We start from the raw sequence: 20,418 nt of genomic DNA, 5'->3' as shown, positions 1-20,418 counted from the left end.
CAAGGACATGCCAGTCCTACAGAAGCCTTCATCTTGGACTCCAGCCTCTAAAACTGAAGAAAATAAGCATCTGTTGCTTAAGCCACCCATCTGTGGTAGTTTGTGATGGCAGTCTCAGGACACTAACACAGTCCACCCAAGACAGGTGGGACAGGGAAACAGGTAGGCATGAAACTCCCGAGCCTGACAGAGCATGAGGCTCTCAGATACAAGGCCAGACGTGCTGTGGTCAGAGTGAAGGCCCCAATCTGGAATTGGACTGCAGGTGGCTCTGATGTGGTGCGGGTGGAGGGGACCTGGCAGTCACATCAATCAATTGGCTGAATCAGGAGCAATCAATCGGCTAAAAGCTCAGAGCATAAAAGCATCATTTAAAAAGGCTTTAAAACTACAACAGGAAATAGGAGCATTCTTGGACACTGCAGAGATAAGGTGTTGTTTACTTAGCTGGCTTGGGTTTCTTTGTTTTTGTCTTATTTACAAGTGAAGCAATGTGAGCATTTTTCTAAAATAATGACAGTCAACGTTGGAGAGGAATAAAGGAGAGGTTATGGTAAAAAGAAAGGACAATGAATAACGTGACACTTTTAGAAAAGAGGGAGGGAGGGAAGGAAAGAAGGAAGGAAGTAACTCTAGAACGCAGGGGAAAGAATCAGCCGTGGACAAAAGTGACAATACAAGGCATGTTTGCAGGGCTCCTAGGGGGACATCTCTGAGACCTAGCATTTCTCTGGGAAATAAGAGGTGAAAGGCACCTGCTGAGATTCAGAGTAGGGGAGGACTGGAGTGGGAAGTAGAAGGGGGACAGAGAGGGGGCTGGGGGCTGTGACTAATGCAGAGTCACCCTGAGGGCCTGTGCTGAGGGCAGAGGCTACACTACATCACATCGCTCCTCCCCTCAGCGGGGCGACTCTCTCCAGCAGGCCGTGAGTCAGAGAGGGGAAGCCAAGACGGGGGTTCCCTGGGGTTGGGTCTGCAGGGAGCTGGCGAGGGAGATTAGAAGTGGAAGATCTAAGGAGAAAGGACCTGGGATGAGCATATCTAGTAAAGGGCAGATGGCTTGCAAAGGGGGGGGGTTCCAAGTCACTTGGTGAGAATAAATCTTCCTATGTGCAGGCCCAGCAGAGCTACAGGGTAGCCAACCGCCAGAGTCCATCTTGGGTGGAAGATGGGTCAGAAGCCAGAGAACCAGGAGAGGAAACAGCATCTCAGGATTCAGTAAAAGACAACGTGCCCCACAACACACAAGATGGCACTTCACCTGCAAGACCTGAGAGCCCTCAGGCCTGGCTCGCATTCTCTGCCTGAGTTGAGGGTCTCCCATGGAGGCCAGAAAATGCAAGGGTGGGTGTCCTCTTCTGAGAAATGCAGGCTATTCAATGTCATGTGAGCTATACTGACACCATGACTGGGTGGAAGGCCCACCATATTTACCTTCAAATTATTTTCGATTTCTGGAATTACCAGATGTACGAGTGGCAGTCCATGGGAGGAATCTAAAACATTAATCTCTCTGTGCAGCAAATAACAGCGTTATGCCCACCACAACCATGCCAAGCACAGAGGTGGCTCTTTTCCTACCTGCATGACATCACCCAATTCCCAAATGGAGAGGATTCCAGCCGGAAGGTAAGGGACTCTCACCACCTGACTGGTCAGTGTGTTTCAGGGTCTCACGTAAGGAGGGAGCCGTGTTTCTAACTCCCACTGCGGCCTGATGTTCTTAAGGCGTCACTTTTGGGGAGAGAGACATGGTGCTTCCAGTTCCACTTTGTTTATTTTCAGCAATGCTAATCACAAGCCTTTGTGGTGGCAGGCAGAGGTCTTGTTTGATTTCTCAACTGGTCCCTTTGCTTGTTATAAAAATCAACAATAAATAGAACAACTTAAAGTCACACAAATGGAATTCCAGGGCCCAAAAGAGACTGCCCATAAAGTGTTGTTTTCAGTCAAAAACAATTCAACAAAGATTCTGTTAATGGGAGAAATCCAGTTATTGCTTCAGTTTGGGAGAACAATCCACGTTGCCATTTGGAAGCAATACTGCCATTCAGCTACCGTGGGAACTTAATGATGAGGACATTCTTTTTTCTACAAGGGGGTACTTAGAGGCAAACAGTGATGCTTAAGTTGATTATATAATTTGGCAAAATACTTTGTGTGTGTATCTACACACACACACACAACACACACACACACACCAAGATAAATATGCACAGTAATAGGTCCAAACCAGTACTTTTTTCCAAGGGATATTTGAAAATTTATAATTTTTTTGTCACTACAATTGAGTGGAGGGCCATGCCACTAGCCAATGGTAGGTACAGTCAGGATGCTGCTGAACACCCTACAACAAGGACAATGCCTCTTTCAAAGCAAAGAATGACCTTCCCCCAACAGCACTGTTGCTGGGGGTGAGAAACTCTTGTCTACACAATTCCCTTGTCCTGGGCAAAAGGGCATCCAACCTTCCTATAGCTGGAAACATCAAATTAGTAAATATCACACTGGCAAACTCAGGACAGCATCTTTCTGGAAACTACCACATAAATGCTGAGTGACACATGGTACCCACACTGCCTTTGTGAGTGTGTGTGTGTGTGTGTGTGTGTGTGAGGTCACACTCATGCATGTGCAGAGCACAGGATTTCAGGTAGCACATATCAGGACCCACAGCCTATCTTGGCTTGGATGGTCAGCACCCTCTTCTGACTTTGTCATGAGCAGGCAAACAAACAACAGATCAGGAAAAAGCAGCTGAACTTTGATGACTGGTCAAATAACATAAGCCCTCCTATTATGGCCTATCGGGTAAAGAACATCATTGATCTTTCTATTTACTAAAGAGTCACATGATGCTCTTCCAATCCTTAGTAAATGCATTACATTTACATTTCTTTACAAAATGGAGATTTTGATTTTCTTTGGAAAGTCTGACAGTTCATTTTCAAGCATCAAATAACACAGTGTCACACACAAATGAGAGGGGGCACTGGAGTGACTGTGCGGCTTACCGTTCAGCCATTTGGAGTTGTACTGGGCCGTGCGGAGAGGCGGCAAAATCCCCAGGCTTCGGTAAATGGCGGGATCACGCCCTGGGAAATCCATGGCCGTTGCAGCATAAAGCTCCCCACCAGCCGTGAGCAGAGCCGTGGAGTTGTGCTGGGGACTGTATGGACAGCGTGCCATGCCACTGATCTGGTCATGGATCTCGGTCAGGTTACTCAACTATTGTGAAGACAAGGGGGACAGCAGTTAGACTCCAGGAACCCTTAAAAGGTGCTGGTGGACCCCGTCTCTGCAGTTCTGAGTAAAGAGTGTGCAATAAACTCTCTGGGATCATAGGAGATGACAGACTTTCACACTCCAACTTCATGAAGACAGCCCTGTGGTCGGGACTGGAGAACCTATCATTCACTGTCTGTCTGCTTCCTTTAGAGCCACTGCACCTCATGCTACTGAATATCCACAACATGTGAAGTGAGATTATTGTATTTATGGTTCTGATTTATAATACATGAGTGCTGCTTATTTTCACCTTTGATGAAGAACCCCACTTCAATATCGGTAGATATATAAATCACAATAAATGATTATATACAATTTGATCAATATAAACTGTGGATAAAAAAAAAATTGCAAGTAGCCCTAAATAATGTGTTCCTGGTAATGACGGGCGGTGTGTGGACCATGTATGCGCATCCCTGTAATATATTTTCCTCTCAGTTGAGAGCCACAGGGGTGTCCTGGTATCATCTTGCTGAGTACAGCTTCCCAAATGCAGGATTCCTGACAGTTACTGAATGAGAGGAGCTCCGTGGAGGTTGTGGAATCTGGCAAGAACCAATTTGGGTCCTAACTCTTAACTGAGAGTGAACAGTGCAGAGGGTGCCAGCGGAGGTGCAGGCACGCGGCTTGTCTACTGTTGGATATCTGGCCCTGCGGAAGTTACTCAAACTCTCAGACTCTTTCATAAAACAGGCCCACAAAGAGGAGCCACCTCACTGGGTAGACATCGAGGACTGAGACACTGCTGATGTCAAGCACTGAAGTGTGTGCGGAGCCTGGGATCTCTCTGGAACATGGTCTCCTAGGGTCCGCCTCCTCCCTTAATTCCCAATAACTGATCGTTAAGTTTTTATTTATTTATTTATTTTTTTAGTTGTAGATGGACACAATACATTTATTTTGTTTATTATTTTTATGTGGTGCTGAGAATCGAACCCTGTGCCTCACACCTGCAAGGCAAGAGCTCTAACACTGAGCCACAATCCCAGTCCCTGATCATTAAGTTTTAAAGAAGAAACAGTAGAAACATGATGAATTAAGGTTGGGAGAGAAGTTGCCCTACCGGAGATTAACATAGTGGCATTTCTCATTATATACCCTAAGAAAAATTAAATTAATTCTCTGATAAAGAAGATATCAGGCATGCGTGCTGATACTGCCACGCTCCTACAATGGGACCGACCTGTCTACTGAAGATCCCTGTCTGGAACAACAGGATCAGAGAGAGGATCAGTTGTACCTTTACTTCACCCTTCTTCATATTTGTTTGCTCTTCTCTCTCTCTCTCTCTCTCTCTCTCTCTCTCTCTCTGTTTTCATGCTTTTAATCCAATTTATAGATTATATTTTCTTCCTCTGGATTCTGATTTTGATACTTAAACAATATCTCTTAGATAAGAAAAACAAAGAATATGCTTTGGATTAATGTTTAGGGTCACTGGTAGGGAAAATGCTAATTGAAATAATTTAAAGGACCAATAACTATTTGTTTCCTTTATTATTAGCATTTTCAATTAGAAATAAATCAAAAAATTAGATATTTATTTTATCAAAATTGTTTTTAAATTAAAGAGAACCCCCTTGCTGTATAGAAATGCACTTAGGGTCTGGACAATCTGCAAAGCTAAGTTCTGGCGACTCCCATGCAGCCTACCGAGCGGTTGGTGCACACCGGTGTGAAGGCATTTGTTCCACAGGTGAAGAGCCGGTCGCCACCCACCAAAAGCACCCGGATGTAGTTCTGACACTCCTCCTGGAAAAGAAAAGCGCAAGAGACGATTGACAAGGCCTCTAAGGAAGAGGAAGAGAAGCATGAGTGCATTTTTTGTCTGGTTAATAAAAAAATAAATAAGCCTCTGAGATATTGACCAAAAGTCACAAAATATGTTAATCTGGCTTTCCATATCTACAGACTAGTTCCACAGAAAATATTCATAATGATATAAGAATGTTCAATTAAATTCTCAAAGTTTGCATCTTCTTTTGATCATCATGAGTTCATTTTGAATTGTAGTACAAACTTTATATTTTCCTGGGCATGTGTTAGGAAAATAAATAAAAGGAATCTATTAGATGCTGCTCGTGAAACAGAGTCTTGGAAAACCTTCCTGGCACTTCATAAAAACCTTGTAAATGCTTCTTCACTAGGAAGGTTAAACGTAAAACTGTCAAGAACTGGAACAAGTTTTTCTTGAGAGGCTCGAATTGTATTAAATGCACAGGAAATATCTATAGACTCTATTAACTCACTGATTGACAAGCAAAAATATTACTAATAAAGAAGGGTTTCCCCCATGCTGGGGAAAATCTAGAGACGGGTTATTTTTTGTGGTATGGCCATAGCAGTGACAGCTGTGTGAGCAGGAGACAGCTCTTCAGTCATTCATCGGCTACTATCCAGCAGGCACAGTGCTAGAAGTCACAGTTAAGGCTGAAAAATTAGAAGGGTTATAACTTTGTCTATAGAGCTGTCCACATGCTATAATGAGGCTGCACAGAGGAACATCCTGTTACTCAGTTCCAAAGGGGAAAGGAAGAATGAAGGGGTGGGAAGGATTCCTGAGGAGTTGACCCCTTTGATGCGTTTTAAAGGAAGAAGGAGATTGCATGTGGCTTCCTGGAGGAGGTGCTTAAAGGGTACATGCCAGCCTTTAGTGAGAAAGGAGGGAAATCCCATCGGGTCAGATTAGGGTACTGCACTGGGCTGAGGCTTGGTGGTGAGGGAAAGCTTAGTAACTTCATTGGAACAGAGAAAGCAGTGCATACGCTGGGGGCGAGACCTGGGCCAGCCTAGAGAGTGTGCATTTTGTCCTGACACTGAAAGACCCATTAAATGCTGTTAGTGAGTGACATTTTGAATTGAGCTCATGCTTCCCATTAGAGGACACTGAGATTCAATGTGCAAGATAAGATAGACATGGGGAGAATGAAGCAAAGGGGCGTGTAGGAAGCCCCTTCATAATTCCCACTCTGTCACTTCATGCCTGGACCAAGGTGTCAGATGTGAAAGGACAATGCCAGAACCTGGCAAATCAGCAGGACATAGAGATAGGGGCACAGGTGACATCTCATGGTGTCCTGATAATTGAATCACGAACTGTATGAACTCAGGACAGTGCAGATCCTGTGGCAGAGCAGTCCTCCCTCAGCCCAAGTGAAGCCCCATCTCAAATATGATACTGATCTGCAGAACCCACAGCCTGCCTCTGACAAGGAAAAGCACCCAGTTACTGAGTCTGCTTTTAAACATGTATTGAAATACTATTACTAACAAGGGTAACAACAAACCATCACTGGTTGATAAAATGAGAAATAAAAAGAAAAAACAACAAACAAACAACAAACCCAGAAAGATCTCAGCTAACTTCAAAGGAGTCAGGAGTGAACAGAGACAGTCGCGTTGGCGACTGGGAAGTTGAGGCAGCCTGAGAAGCATGTTGCTCTCTGACCTCCTTAAACTGGGGAAAGGGCAGCAGAGTCCCAAAGGCAAAGAGTCAAGCACAGGTATCCGGAGAGTCCCTTCCCAGGCTGGAAATAGGAGGATGTGGCAGAAACCCCACTCTGCCAGAAGAGATGCTCGGGAGTTTCTGCAAGCATGACGTCCAGTGAGAATTAAAACAGGAAATGTGCCTGCCCAAGGGCCTGTGATGGGTGACATCTTCCAGAGCACAGGGCAAGTGTGCCCAAGGGCCATGATGGGTGACAGACAAGATAATGACGCCATGGTAGAGAGCAGGACGGAAAATCACCAAAAGTGCAGAGGACTGGGGATTTTGTTTGTTTATTTTGTTGCTGCTTTTAGAGCTGTTTTAACAACAAGATGAGATGGAAAGGAACATTTCTTTTTTTAAAGCAAGAGCCTCCGTTGGGTACAAATGTACCAGGAGCAGTCAGATAAGCAGGGACAACACAGTCACAGATGAATTATTCCAAGAAGGTCATGCAGACTGAAAAGATACGGTCTTGCAGCAGAGTTCTACAGGCCCGGTGGAAAAAGCAAGGGCCTCTAGTTGATTTTGGAAAGGGGAAGAATCCAGATAGAAAATGGGGGGGTGCTTATCTCAATCTCATTCAAGAAAAACAAAGAGCAAATGAGATTGTAGGTTGCAACATTCCTGATGGCCCATGAGAAGCCTGACGAAGAACTGGAAAGTAGGTCAGTCGTGTGATAATCAGGATGCAGCAGCATGTGTGCCAGAGAGGCCGGTTGGACAAAAGGGGCAGTCTAAAATCCCAGAGGACACAAGGGATGAGAAGGATGCAGAACTGTTGCAGGAGAGCAGAGGATAGAAGAATGCACTGGGCTGCTCCCTCTAATGGGCTCCTCTGTGCTGCAGGCAGGGAGGGAAGGAGGAGGTCAATATCAGGGATCAGGGCAGCCAGACAAGGTGGCCAGTGAGAATCTTTCTGAAGGGATGGAGGACAGACCCAGCCTTGTGGAACCTGGAGACACATACGACGATGTGGAACCTGCTGAGGGTCCTGGGGCAATGTTCTAATGGGCCTGGTCACAGTGAGCTCCAAAGGCACAGGTTGCAGGAGGAAGAGTCCAGGTCAAGGTGTGCTCACTCAGGTCCCTGAGGAGCAACCTGTGAAGGCCAGTGGAGGCTGCACCTCTGCTGTGTCATCAAGACATGAGGCTCAGATAGGCTCAGGTTCTCCCTGTGCTCACCTTCTGAAAACTCACTAACTGTCTCACCTGAAATCTAAATACACACACTTAAAGCAATAATTTCTTATAAAGAGAGATGGGGGCAAGTACAAGCAGAAAAACGCAAAAACAGAAAAGGAAGAAAGCTGAGGTGCTCAGCTTCTGAGCACAGTTACATTTAGGAATGAGAGGAAATGGCATAGAGTGCAGGCTTTGCAAGACCGAGCCTACTCCTGCAGGCGGTTCGAAGACACAGATAATCCGGTGGAAGGTGTACCAGCAAATCTCTCTGTTAATCCCTGGTCCCCACTCGGCCTTCTCTTGGGCTATGGGAACTTGCTTGGAGTAGTGTTTGGAATCACCACTTTCAACTACAGGCACCATCTGTGCAGAATCCCCTGGGGATTTTTTTAAAGGTTTCTCTTATAAATCAGCATAGTTAAATACCTATGCTTTTCCTTTTCTCATCTAAGAATTCTTTGGTTTATTCAGTTTCTCTACCTTAAAAATGGGTTAAGAGGATTTAATGAATTCTACTTCTCCAGCATGTGCTAGTGCACATCTCCCCGGCCACAGCAGCCTGCTGCTACATGGCTTCTGGTTGACACTGAGCAGTGCCAATGAACATTTGGATAATAACACTTGAATATCAAAGGGACCCTTGTGTGATCCACCTGTCCTTGACTCCCAGCAAGTCCTATGAGACTAGATAGCCCAGATGCAAGGTCACTGACTCAGACAGGGCTTTCCAGAGGGATGGGTAATGCCCACTTGGTTTCAAGGACATGTGTCCTACACCCAGACCCTGGAGAGAAAGCACATTTTAGGGCTAATTTCTTAATGAGTGAAATGGTTGTGTTTTACAGACACAATGGTTGTGGGGTTTTTTTGCCCCTCAACAGGTCTGTTCTGCTTTAAAAACAAACAAAAAAACCTACCTATCTGTGTAAACAGAAGACCTGCAGAAAGAGCAGACCCCTTAGTGTCACCTGAGAAGCACCCAGCTCATCACAACCTATGGATTCCAGGGAGGAGGGGTTGGGTTGGAAGCCTTCTGGCCTGAGGCCAACTGGGGCATTCCTGGTGACAGTACTGGCTTTGTCTTGATGCATTACGTCTGTGAGCACCCAGAGTGCTAAAGAGCAGACATTTATAGTAATAGCAGGAACCTTTTAAAAGGGGAATATACACTGACCAAAGTCATGATTACCAGATGACTCAAAAAAAAAAAAAAAAAAGAAAGAAACACATAGTGTCCAATCAGATGTGTGTGTGGTGTGTGTATGAAACATGCATATATGTACATCCATGTTATAGATGCAATATATAGTACTCCTAGGTATACATGGGGATTGGTTCCAGGAACCCTAAAGATACCAAGATCTCAAGTCCCTCATAAAAAAGAGGTAGAATTTCTGTATGAACTCTGTACATCCTCCCAATTTGAATTGGGAGTTTGAATTATCTCTAGATGAGTTATAACACCCGATACGATGCAAATGATATGCAAATAGTTGCTGTATTGTTTAGGAAGTAATAAATGAAAAAAAAAAATCTGTGCATGTTCAGTACAGATGGGACCACTGTGGTCCTCACTCCACAGCACATGATCCTGGTTGGTGGAACCCAAGAATGAGGAGGCTGTGACTGTACATATAAAGAGAAAGAGGAATAAATAAGCACACACCTGTGTATAATTGTATATTATATGCTACATGATGTATAGTGGCTTAATATATTAAAATATACTGTGTATATTCTCAACTGCACTGACTCTGTAGGATACTTAAATACCTTGATAACAAAATAAAAAAAAAATTGGTTTGCATCATCTTAACATGATGTTAGTATTTTACCTAAAACACACTCTATTTTCAAAATGATTAAAAAGAACAGAGGTGGTTCTATAGTGTGTCACACACACTGATTACAGCTTTCATAAATATTTAGGCTTCGGATGAAAATGTCAACCACCAAGTTGTTAGGCAGGGGGTGTCATGCCTTTCCTCTCCTCATCCCTAGGAGTTTACCTCTTTACCAGATGCTTTGGCAACTCAAGAAGTAAGACCAAGGGATACAGCAGGAAGAACAATTCAGAGAGCCCTGGATTTTAATCAAAATGATCCCACTAACTAGCAAAACAATCCTAGGGACTTAGTGTCAAAAATCCAGAGATGGGATCATAAATAAGAGCCCTTTGAGAACTACAAAGTGTAACATCAGCATAAAGCAGCTCTTTCAGTCCCTCAATGGTCAGTTGTGTTTTCTGTGTCAAGTTCCTAAATGTCAGGGTGGGAGGAGCTCCCGTCCAGACACAAGAACCCCGCACAGACAAGGAACTCTTGTTCGATGATACAGCTGACTATTTGTCTTTAAACTAACATTTATGTGAAATACATTTAAATAGCTCTAGAATGTGATTTCTATAATGCTACTTCAGAAAGAACTAAATGCAGCAGATTTCATTATAATATGTCTTGAATCCGTAAAGACAGATTCTTTTCTGCTTGATGGTTAAGCCATTGCAGCTACAGCGAGCAGAACATATTCTAAGGGAATCAGAAGTGGAACCTTGCAAAGAACTAAGCATCTCAGTACCACCTTCTGGCTTAGTCCTGCCCAAATTAAAAGCTATGGATAACTTCTCTTGACCGGATTCTCTAAATTGTAAATTGCATGCACTACCCGTGAAATGATGTGTGTTCCTAGCCCCAGGAACACCAGAAAAATAAGAAACAAGTTGTCCTCTGCAGCTTATGGAGGAATGCTCTCATCAGAAGAGCAAGTGGGCACGGGGCAGCACATCCCTGCCACCCCACTACCTCCTTCCACGCACTGCATTCTGACCACTTGGCAGTAAGATGTGTTATGCGAGCAGCACAGGCTGCTTTGGGGGGAGGGGGTGGTAGGAAAAAAATGAGTTCAGTTCAAACGACTGGCATTTTTCTCATTTTTAAGATGTCACATTTTGCATTGTTCTTTTTATTTCAGGGGGAAGAGAAACATTGTAATTCTGTTTAAGTTCTCAGAATACTCTAATATAAGCACAAACACAAAACAGTTGAATTCTCCTTCTAAACTCATGATCACTAAGAAAAGCCTGAATTCCACTTCTCCAAAGAGACGTTACATTTCCATCAAGCTGTGAAAACATTATCTGAGTTGGTCCCAGTGCCTGGGGTGGTTTCTCCTGTCCCTAGGGACCAGCTGGCTCCTCTCCTTCCTGTGTCCCTGGAGTTGTGCCTGAGTCATTCTGTAGATGGCAATCATGTCAATGACCATTTTAAGAAAGCAAGACAGATATGAAGGGGACTTGCACAGGAGATGGAGGACCCTCTGCCCTCATTCCCCATGGGCCAGGCTGCAGTGGCCCCAAACCTCCACGAAGCCACCACCTCATGTTGTACCCGTGAACTCCCACTGCACACAGTCCTGCTGTGCAAACCGAATGCTATTTCAGAGGAGCAGAGGGTATTTAAAACTCTGGGTGAATTTATCAATGTACTGAATGCAACCTGAAAGAAAACGTGATTTATCTTTCTCAAAGCATATGGGACTTAAAATTCATCTTCATTTATTTTAACACATTAGTCTTAACAAATTCAACCCACAGAGTTTGGACCAATTTCTAATTAATAAGACTTGCCATTATACTTAACCCACAAATCCAAAAACATGAAGCATAAAGGTATGGCTTCATTTGACATCATGTGTTTTCCTCAATTTGTTTCTCCGTATCAGAAAAGCTCAGTGAGGTGTGGGAACATCTGGTCCCTGCAGTGAAGCTGAGAGTGCTTTTTCCTATCCCATGGATCTTACTTGCTTCTTTTCTTTTCTTTCTTTCTTTTTCTTTTTTCTTTCTTTTTCTTTTTCTTTTTTTGTTACTGGGGATTGAGACCAGGTGTGCTTAACCACTGAGCAACACCCCCACCCTTTTTTCAATTTTACTTAGAGACAGGGTCTTAATAAGTTATTTAAGGTCTCCCTAAGTTTCTGAGGCTGGCTCTCAACTTGCAATCCCCCTGCCTCCCAAGCCACTGGGATCACAGGTGTGCACCACCATGCCCAGCAATTTTTAACCATCACTCATCTATTGACCACAGCTTAAGGTGAAAGGGGGGGGCAATTTGATTCAGCAAAAGTAATTTTCCTCCCCAATGAAATAACATACTAGGAAAAGGAAGCCTCCCAGATTTTTCTAAGATTAGGTCTCACAAACAACGTGGTCAAGCCCCTGGCTACGTTATCTGGTGCTTTTCTTTAATACTCAAGGGACACAAAGGCCAGAAATCCTATCAGCGAATCCTGTTACCCTGAAGAAAGAAAGTCATTTCCCATCCTGAGCCCTTGAGACAGTGCCTCCTTCAGCTCATGGCTTAGGCCAGGTGGCCCTGCTGAAAGGACCTGGGCTGCTCCTTGAGCCCTGACAGGTAAGGTGAGGATCAGAGAGTGTGATGAATCTATAACGTGACAATGCAACATCACAGGCAGGAAAAGAACCATTTCAAAAGCACCCTTTTAAACATTTTATGCATAATTTATAAAACTCATTGAGAAGGTAAAAGATTTCTCTGATGTGCTTTTGATTTTTTTATTACCCACTTATTTATTTGGGAGATATTTTAAGATGCCATGTTTTGATTCCTCCTTGGAGCTAACTACTTTTTTCCCCCCTTCATTTCTGATGTTTATCTCAGATACATTCTCTGGAGATATATATCTCTTGGTAAATATCATCAGTTTTTCCTTTCTGTTTTCTTTGTCTCCCAGGGTTTCCTTGGTCGAGACTGCAGTTTCTTCCAGCTCCTCTCCTTGGTTCCTAGTTTTTTCAGTTCCCTTCTGGGAAACCTGATGGCTAAGTTGACTGAGCCCAGACTCAGCCTTTGATTCTCAAAACCATTTAGTTCAAGGGCAGAGAAGCAGGTGAGGCTTGGAGACACTGGTTACCCAGCAAGTGAAACCAGTACAGGGTGAGGCAGAGCCAGCCTGCACACCTGCTGGAGGGGGGTTTCTCCAGATGATGGGGGACAAGTTTACAAAGTCACTCAGCCTTCAGTCAAGTTCAGATCTGAGTGTATGACTGACAGTGCAAATCAGATCCAGCCTTCTATTCTGTCCTTTGTGAAAATGATTGGTGTTGGGATCAATTGTCATTGAATGTAAAAAATAAGAGCATATTCTGTGTGCATATAGTGAATCTTGCTTTTTTTATATTACCGGGCACCATGTGGTCAGTCACAATGCTATACAGAGTCCTTGGAGGCAGGCGATGACCTTGGTCCCATGCCCTCCTTACCTTGGATTTGCCCTTGCTGTAACAGGCTTTCCTGGTGGCCTCGTCACACCCCCACTCCACGGCCTGTAGAAAACATCAAAGCAACAGCAAATGTTATGGCTTTGATTGACAAAAGGGGGACATTAAAGAAGGCTTTGATAACCAGGTTAGAAAATGCAGGTGCACCCCACATCGACACCTGGATAGGATAAAGCACAATGCATGAAATCCAGCCATGGGCTGACATTTGGTATCCAAATCTAAGCCTTGAAAGGACTCATGAGCAAGAATTTGCTTTCTAAAGCTGGTAATGGGAGTTTTGGATCTAGTCCCTGTTAGAGACAAGTTAATGAGCTGACTGAAGGGAAATCAGGACAATAAAACCACATGACACACCCAATGGAGACTGAAAGGAGGGACCCAGAAACATAAGGCCCTAAATGCTCACTTAGACCTGAAGAATTCTTTGTAAGAGAACGTCCCTCTTCCATATTCCTAGATGACGAGTGAGGGAAGCTTTGCATGTCCATATATATATATATATATATATATATATATATATATATATATATATATACACACACATGACAGTCAATACCTAGCTCGTGCAAAGAGCCCGTCCATCTACTGCTACCCTCTAATACCAGCAATTTTCATGTTGTTATTAGCTTTGACTAAATATTGAGAGCCAAGACATTTCAATGTTTTTCTCTGACTCCAAATCTAATCCATGCTGATCAATTTGAGATGTACATCTTCACACATGAAATCACAAACAGAATATGTGATGAGTGAAAGTAGCAGAAAGCTCTTGCTCTATAGGAAGAAATGATGCCTGCACACATTGATACACTGAGATTGTGAATCATTTTGAACAAGTTGGAGCATCTGAGTTGTCTTATTTTTCTATTACTGAACAGCATGTAGATTTTTATAGGGTGAAAATATTTTCTCCAATTCCTCGACTTCTATTACAATTATTTTCTGGGTTATTATTTGGATTGGATAGCTGAAGAAACTGAGATGTATACCAGTGAAGTCATTATCCGGAAAATGGCTAAGTGAGAGAATATTTTGTTAATTTAGACTAATGTTAAATAATAAACTAAACTAAACCAAATAAAAACTAATATCAAATGAAATGAAGGAAAATACTGACTTTACCCTTATTGCTAGTGATTTTTTTTTCTAATTCTCCTATGCTTGGGAGAATAATAAAGTCAAGCTAACAACTTATCTAATATCCTCCGTGCTCCAAAGAACATTACATAACAGAGATTAAGTCATAATGCACTGCATCTTGTCTAACTTATCTAACTTGGCAAACATAGTACATAAGAAAAGATTCCAGAGAGAACCACGAGAGAGTCTTGAACAGAAACAACACTGTCACTGTTCTCCCTGGTGCAGACTTTGGGGACTTCTGTCCCTGTCAACATCAGATAAGAGAATTCCTGATCCTTTCTGTGATGTTTTCCTGTGCTGATGAAGGGTCACACTTGTGAAGTATCAGCTAATCAGCCTCTGATGCAGCTGAAGACAGCTCCATCCAGAATGGCCAGTGCTTCTCACAAAAGTGATGACACTCTGAAGGAGAGGCAGGGCACAAGATCCAGGGGTGTGTCTACAGATCCCGGGAAGTGAAGAGGAGGCAAAGGGGAAAAGGAGCCTGTGCCTCCCTGAGATCTCTTTTTAAAGCTTGCTCTGTTGTTTTTATGTAAATAAAGATATGTGTGTCTTGTGTTTACTTAAACTGAAAACAGGACGTGACATACTCTTTTAGCACCGTTGAACTCCTCACAACTGTCATTTTATGTCATCTGAGGACACTGTGCTGTAAGTCAGCAAGGAACCAGTGTTCTATAATTACTAGGAATATTTCAGCTAAAAAGGAATCCATAGTGGCTCTCCTTGGTCCCGTGGTTTTGCTGGCTATTAGTGGCCTCTTCCACAAACACAAGAACTATGACAAAGTGGGTTCCTCCCAAGATTAAGGGGGAATAGTGTTTGTCACGGGCCATCAAAACCATTCAGACCCTGTTGCCAACGTGGAGAACAAACAGCTTCTCAAGTCCACCTGGTGCTTGGGCAGCCTTCTCATTTTCAAGATAAATATTGGCTAAGGACTGGAAAAGGGAAAATAATTGAAAAAAGAATGTGGGAGTTTTCATAAACATTTCACTACTTTACCCAGTCTACTGAAAATAACCACTGCTCACACAAGTTTATCAGACCAACAGAAAATAAGACAAGTATTATAGATTTTTCTGAAGACAATTTTTAAAAGTAGAAAAATGAATTTCCAAAGGCATTTTTATTACAGGGTCATTAGCATGCAAATAATATTCAAATCCAGAATTCATTAAAGATATAGGTTTTCTGTGGATTCACCTCAGACAGAAGACGGAATCTAGACAAGTTTCATATTAAGGATAGGACTTTATTGCAGAAAATAGGAGGGATAAACACATACCATTTGGTATCACAGAACTATAAAAAGAATGCAGTGAGCAAAAGGGACTTTTCCAGATTACATGAGAATTGAGTTCTAGATTAATCCCATAGTGTCTTTCTTATCACTCAGTAAACTGGACTTTGCCCATTGGATCACTTGGCATCATGAAAGGAAGAAATAGTCCATAGGACACCAACACAGATATCAATGGCACTTTCTTATCTCAGATCTCATTTCCCCAAGTTATCCACTCCTCCATTTGAACTTAGTTTCCTTTTAAACCTGGTCAGGAATCTTCTATTCTGCTAGATCCATCCTAATCAATTGAGTCCCTTTTAATCAAACCCTCTCTTTCTATTCTCAATGTAGACTTTTGTTATCCAGTTGTTGTGGTTTGAATCTGAGGTGTCCCCCAAAGCTTCTGTGTTCGTGCAGAAATGTTCAGAGGTGAAGTGACTGGATTATGAGAGCTGTAACCTCATCAGTCTATCCTGGTGTGAATGGACTAACCGCATGGTCACTGAAGGCTGGAGGAGGGGGGTCCCTGGGGTGCCCTGAAGGCTGCAGGTTTCTTGTGGTGCCTTCCCCTTTCCCTCTCTGCTTCCTGGATGCCATGAGTGAGCTGTTTTCCTTGACCATGATGCTTGGCCTCTCCTTGGGTCCAAAATGGTGAAGCCAGTTACCACCCACTGTTTTTTTAGAAAACATGAGCCCAAAATAACCTTTTCTTTCTCCAAGCTGTTCTCGAGGTGTTTTGATCACAACAATGAAAGTTTCCCTAAACCCATCCACATATCATTATTTTGGAACAAAATCCACTACTGGTTTGTGAAGCTGTCTTACTGCTTATCTTCAGATTCATTTCCAACACTTTCCACCCAAACCTACCTTTATGACGACCAAACAAGTGTGAAGGCATCCTACATTTCAAATTTCAGTGCAACTCTCATGGACCTTTTCTCCTGAGACTTATCTTTTTAAGAGTTTTAAGTTTTGTCATCTTTTATCCTTACTTATTGCATGTTAGCCCAGGAGAGACAAGAATATTAATTCTTTCTCCTATTCAACATTTAGTGTTCATTGTATGTTTCCTTGGAGCAGACCTAGCCAAAATACTGTGGTTACTTGAGGACTCAAAGACTATCTACGGTGGGCAAAGAGCTTGAAACATCTGTGTTTAAAAGATACAAATATTTCCTTTGGGCTCAATTGTTTTCTGTGAATACGTTAAAAAAAACATGTCTGCTATCAATTCATAAAAGTTTTGCTTTATTCTTATATACCTCTCTTCCATTTAACAAAGTCATTAAATATCTATCAGATATCAGACATAAGGTACTCTGCTATATAGTGATTGATGGAAGGAAAAGCAGACATATTGATCACAATTGCACACATCAGATATGAATTTACAGTAAAATATAAGCAGATTTCCTAGGCCTAGACAGCACAGTATTGGATATAAGAAGGCAACAGTGTTCGTTTGCCTTGTTAGGGAAGCCACATGCTGGTTCTCTCAGATCCAGTTGTACACTGAGCTTACCGCATCCTCAACTCTTAGGAAGCGACAGTGCTACAATCAGGGTATGCTTACAGAAAACCCTTTTATATCTGCAGAAGACCTGGGGGAGTAAGATAGTGCCTGCTGTTTCATGGTACAACACACCTCACTGTTCCACATGCAGACTTGCTCCAGTTGTGATAAATGGATCTGTGATCTCAGGATAAAATCAGATGTTGGAAAGAAAAAAAAGATTGGCTCTTTTGATGTGTGTGTAACATACATATAAATCCACAGTTCTCAGAAATATATAAACAAAGCTATGCATTATTACATTCCACAGCAAGAGAAGTTAATTAGACAGGGACTAGCAATGGCAGATACTTTTCATAAAAATGAAGAGAACAACATTCCAGGCAGATGGGCCACTGCTCTTTCAGCAGATGGCTCTGCTAATTAGATACTGGCAAAAGATAACATTTAAAAAAAACTAGTGTAATTACACAGTGCCAAAAATTAACAACCACCTGAGGGCTTTTTTTTTTTTTTTCATATGTTTGCATTCATATTCTTATGTCATGTTTTTCTGTGACACACTGGAGAATGTTACATTGTGGTGACGATTATAAACAAATTGCCAGGGAATGCAAGGCCATATCTTTGTTTGGAACAAAAGACAAGTCGGAACTTGCAGCTGTGACTGTTGTGTGACTTGAATACAATGTGGACCTGGTTATCCCTGAGTGGAGTCATCTTCTCTCTTCCCTCGGCTGGCCGCCGTGCCATTTACAAAACAACTGAACTTGAGTTCAACATCATTGTGTGCAGTCAGAGTCACAAAGTGGCACATACTTTAGTCACTTTTCAAGTAACTGCCCAACATTCCCCTCTGCCTTCCCTTCTTAGTGTGCATTAAACACATGTGTTCATCTTCCATATTAATGCAGTACACTTACATTTCCCTTCAATCAAATAAGGCAAGTCCAATTCTTCTCTCTTGGCAACCTCTAAATCAGAAGGCAGGAAGAGGACTTTGGTTATATCATCTAAGCCCCGGTTTTTTAATGCTCATTATCAATCCCAAATTAGGGAATACATCTTAACCTTAGAGATTCCCACGAAAGTGTGTTATAATATTTTCCAACTCCATATTAATAAAACCCAAGAATTTTTTTTTTCATATAACATCAAGTCAAAGTTACTCTGAATAGCTGCAGAGAGGCTGCCAACCTGTCAGATGGACATTCTGTTCACTAATTGACATGGACAATGGATCCTCTTCCTAAGGCTATGAGACAAAGTATCATAAATTGAGTGACTTTAATGACCGGAAATCATTCTTGTAACTTTGGAGACTGGAGGCCTGAAATCAAGGTGCTATCACGCCACTCTCTCTGGAAACAGGGAGAATCTGTCTAGGCCTCTCTCCCACAAACAGCAGCTCCTGTCAGCCCTGGTTCCTCCCGGCTCTGCCTCCGTCATCACAGGGCCCTCTCCAGGTCTCTCTGTCCCTATGTCCTTCTCATAAGGACACTGGTCACTGGAGTAGGGCCATCATAGTCCAGCAATGACATCATCTTAACTAATTACATGTGCAGTGGCCCTGTTTCCAAATAAGGTCACATTCTAAGAGCCTGGATAGGAACAGATTTGGGAAGGATACTCTTCAACCCAGAACAAACATTGTGACAAAATTAAGAACTTTAGATTAATAGTAGTGGACAAGTTAGGGTCACTGCTCTGGGAAAAATTAGTTGCCAAATCTAATGCAAAATAATGATGACAATTGATTAAACTTGTGATGTGCTAGCCAAGTGCTAAATGCTTCCTGCTCATCTCTCTCAGTTCAGAACCCCCACTCAAGTGTGAGGGCCACTATCACCATCAGATTCTGGCTGAGGCACTGAATAAATGTCTTTCCAAAGTCTGCAGGTTTTCAGTGGCTGGCCAAGCCGGAGGCTGTGTGTGGCTCACAGCAGGAGCCTGTCCTTCCCTGTCCCTGACACCTTCGCATCAGCTTCCCCTGGTTACCCCATTCTCCTAGCTTCTTTGTTTCTCCTTCCCATAATTCAAAAAAAAATCCACCTGAAGCACAGAAATGTGTGCAAGTCTAAGTTCAGAGCTGTAGCCATTCAGTAAATATTAATCACAAAAGCCATCGACCCCCTTGTCATGGAATGTATTCATTTTCAAAGCCTCTGGACCCACTCACAGCCCTCGTATCGATTTTAAGCAGCACATGATTCATCGAGCGCCACTCTACCGTCAACAGGCGTGTGGCCAGGTTCTTGATCTAGGAATCTTGGGTTGGTTTTGTGAAATTAAACATCTCCAAGAGAGAAATGCAGTCTGTTCCTGACACAGCAGTAGAATTCTATTTTCGTATTAGGGGTGAAGTTCCCATTACTGCTCGGCTAAGACCCCAGAGTTCAATAGAAATAATGGGACATGAAAGTTTTGGGTTGACAATAATGCAGAAATTAGGGTTACTGCTCTGGAACCAATCAGCTGTCCAATCTAATACAAATAATGATAATACTCCATTGAACTTGTAGTGTGCAAGCCAGAGTATGAAATGCTTTCTGTATATTTATCTCATTTAATGAGATAAACATTTTATATGAGAACTATTACTATAAAGTTTTTCAAAGAAATCAGTAAAGAAATGCAGTAACTGCTGACTAAAAGCCAAAGCCACCTGGACTGCTCTGTCATACCTGGTTACTTGTTTCCTTCTGCTCCTCCCCTACTTTCTCCCAGGTGACTTTGTTGCTCAGTGTGGTCCTTGAACCAGCTGGCCCTACTCCCTGGAATACCCTCCCACACATGCCCACCTAGCTAATGTCCATACCTCCTTCACACCTTTGTTTGAGTGTCCTAGCTAATGTCAGTACCTAGTTGAGTGTCTGGAACCACATACATACAACTGCAACTGCTGCTTCTTTACCCATAAGAAAGTGGACTGCCCGTGGGCGGGGCTTGGCTGCTGGTTCACTTCTGCATCTACACCACTAAAGCATGCCTCACACTTAAATAGCACTCACAGCATGACTATTAGACAGATAAAGGGATACAGAGTGCCCTGTGCCCTCACTCTCAGAAGTGGCTGCAGGGTGTCCCTCCAGGGACCCCATGGAGAATGGGTACATGAGGCTTTAAAGCCCCTGAGCTGACGGGGTGAGCCCACCAGCCGCTGTACTTTGTGGCAAATGGCCCTCCATGATTTCTCTTCTAAACTTCAGTTCACCA

The 20,418-nt window shown here is 42.9% G+C and overlaps 1 protein-coding gene across 7 annotated transcripts in view; it reads right to left on the bottom strand.

Annotated features, from left to right (window-relative positions):
• Nucleotides 1-20,418, bottom strand: part of Sema5a (semaphorin 5A) — a 451,060-nt gene that overhangs the window by 153,766 nt on the left and 276,876 nt on the right. For all 7 annotated transcript variants that reach the window (XM_046430338.2, XM_058574513.1, XM_058574512.1 and 4 more), the window contains 3 exons: nt 13,235-13,297; nt 4,942-5,040; nt 3,015-3,228 (listed from right to left, as the gene is read on the bottom strand). In XM_046430338.2, the coding sequence (XP_046286294.1) occupies nt 3,015-3,228; nt 4,942-5,040; nt 13,235-13,297 (376 nt within the window). The remainder of the gene's footprint in view (nt 1-3,014; nt 3,229-4,941; nt 5,041-13,234; nt 13,298-20,418) is intronic.

Source organism: Marmota monax, unplaced genomic scaffold, assembly GCF_021218885.2.
Source record: "Marmota monax isolate L192 unplaced genomic scaffold, Marmota_monax_Labrador192_F-V1.1 WCK01_AAM20220418_F8-fsc00082, whole genome shotgun sequence".
In the NCBI taxonomy this organism is placed as follows: domain Eukaryota; kingdom Metazoa; phylum Chordata; class Mammalia; order Rodentia; family Sciuridae; genus Marmota; species Marmota monax.
Note: the sequence above shows the minus strand (reverse complement) of the source record. Positions and strands in the feature narration are given on the sequence as shown.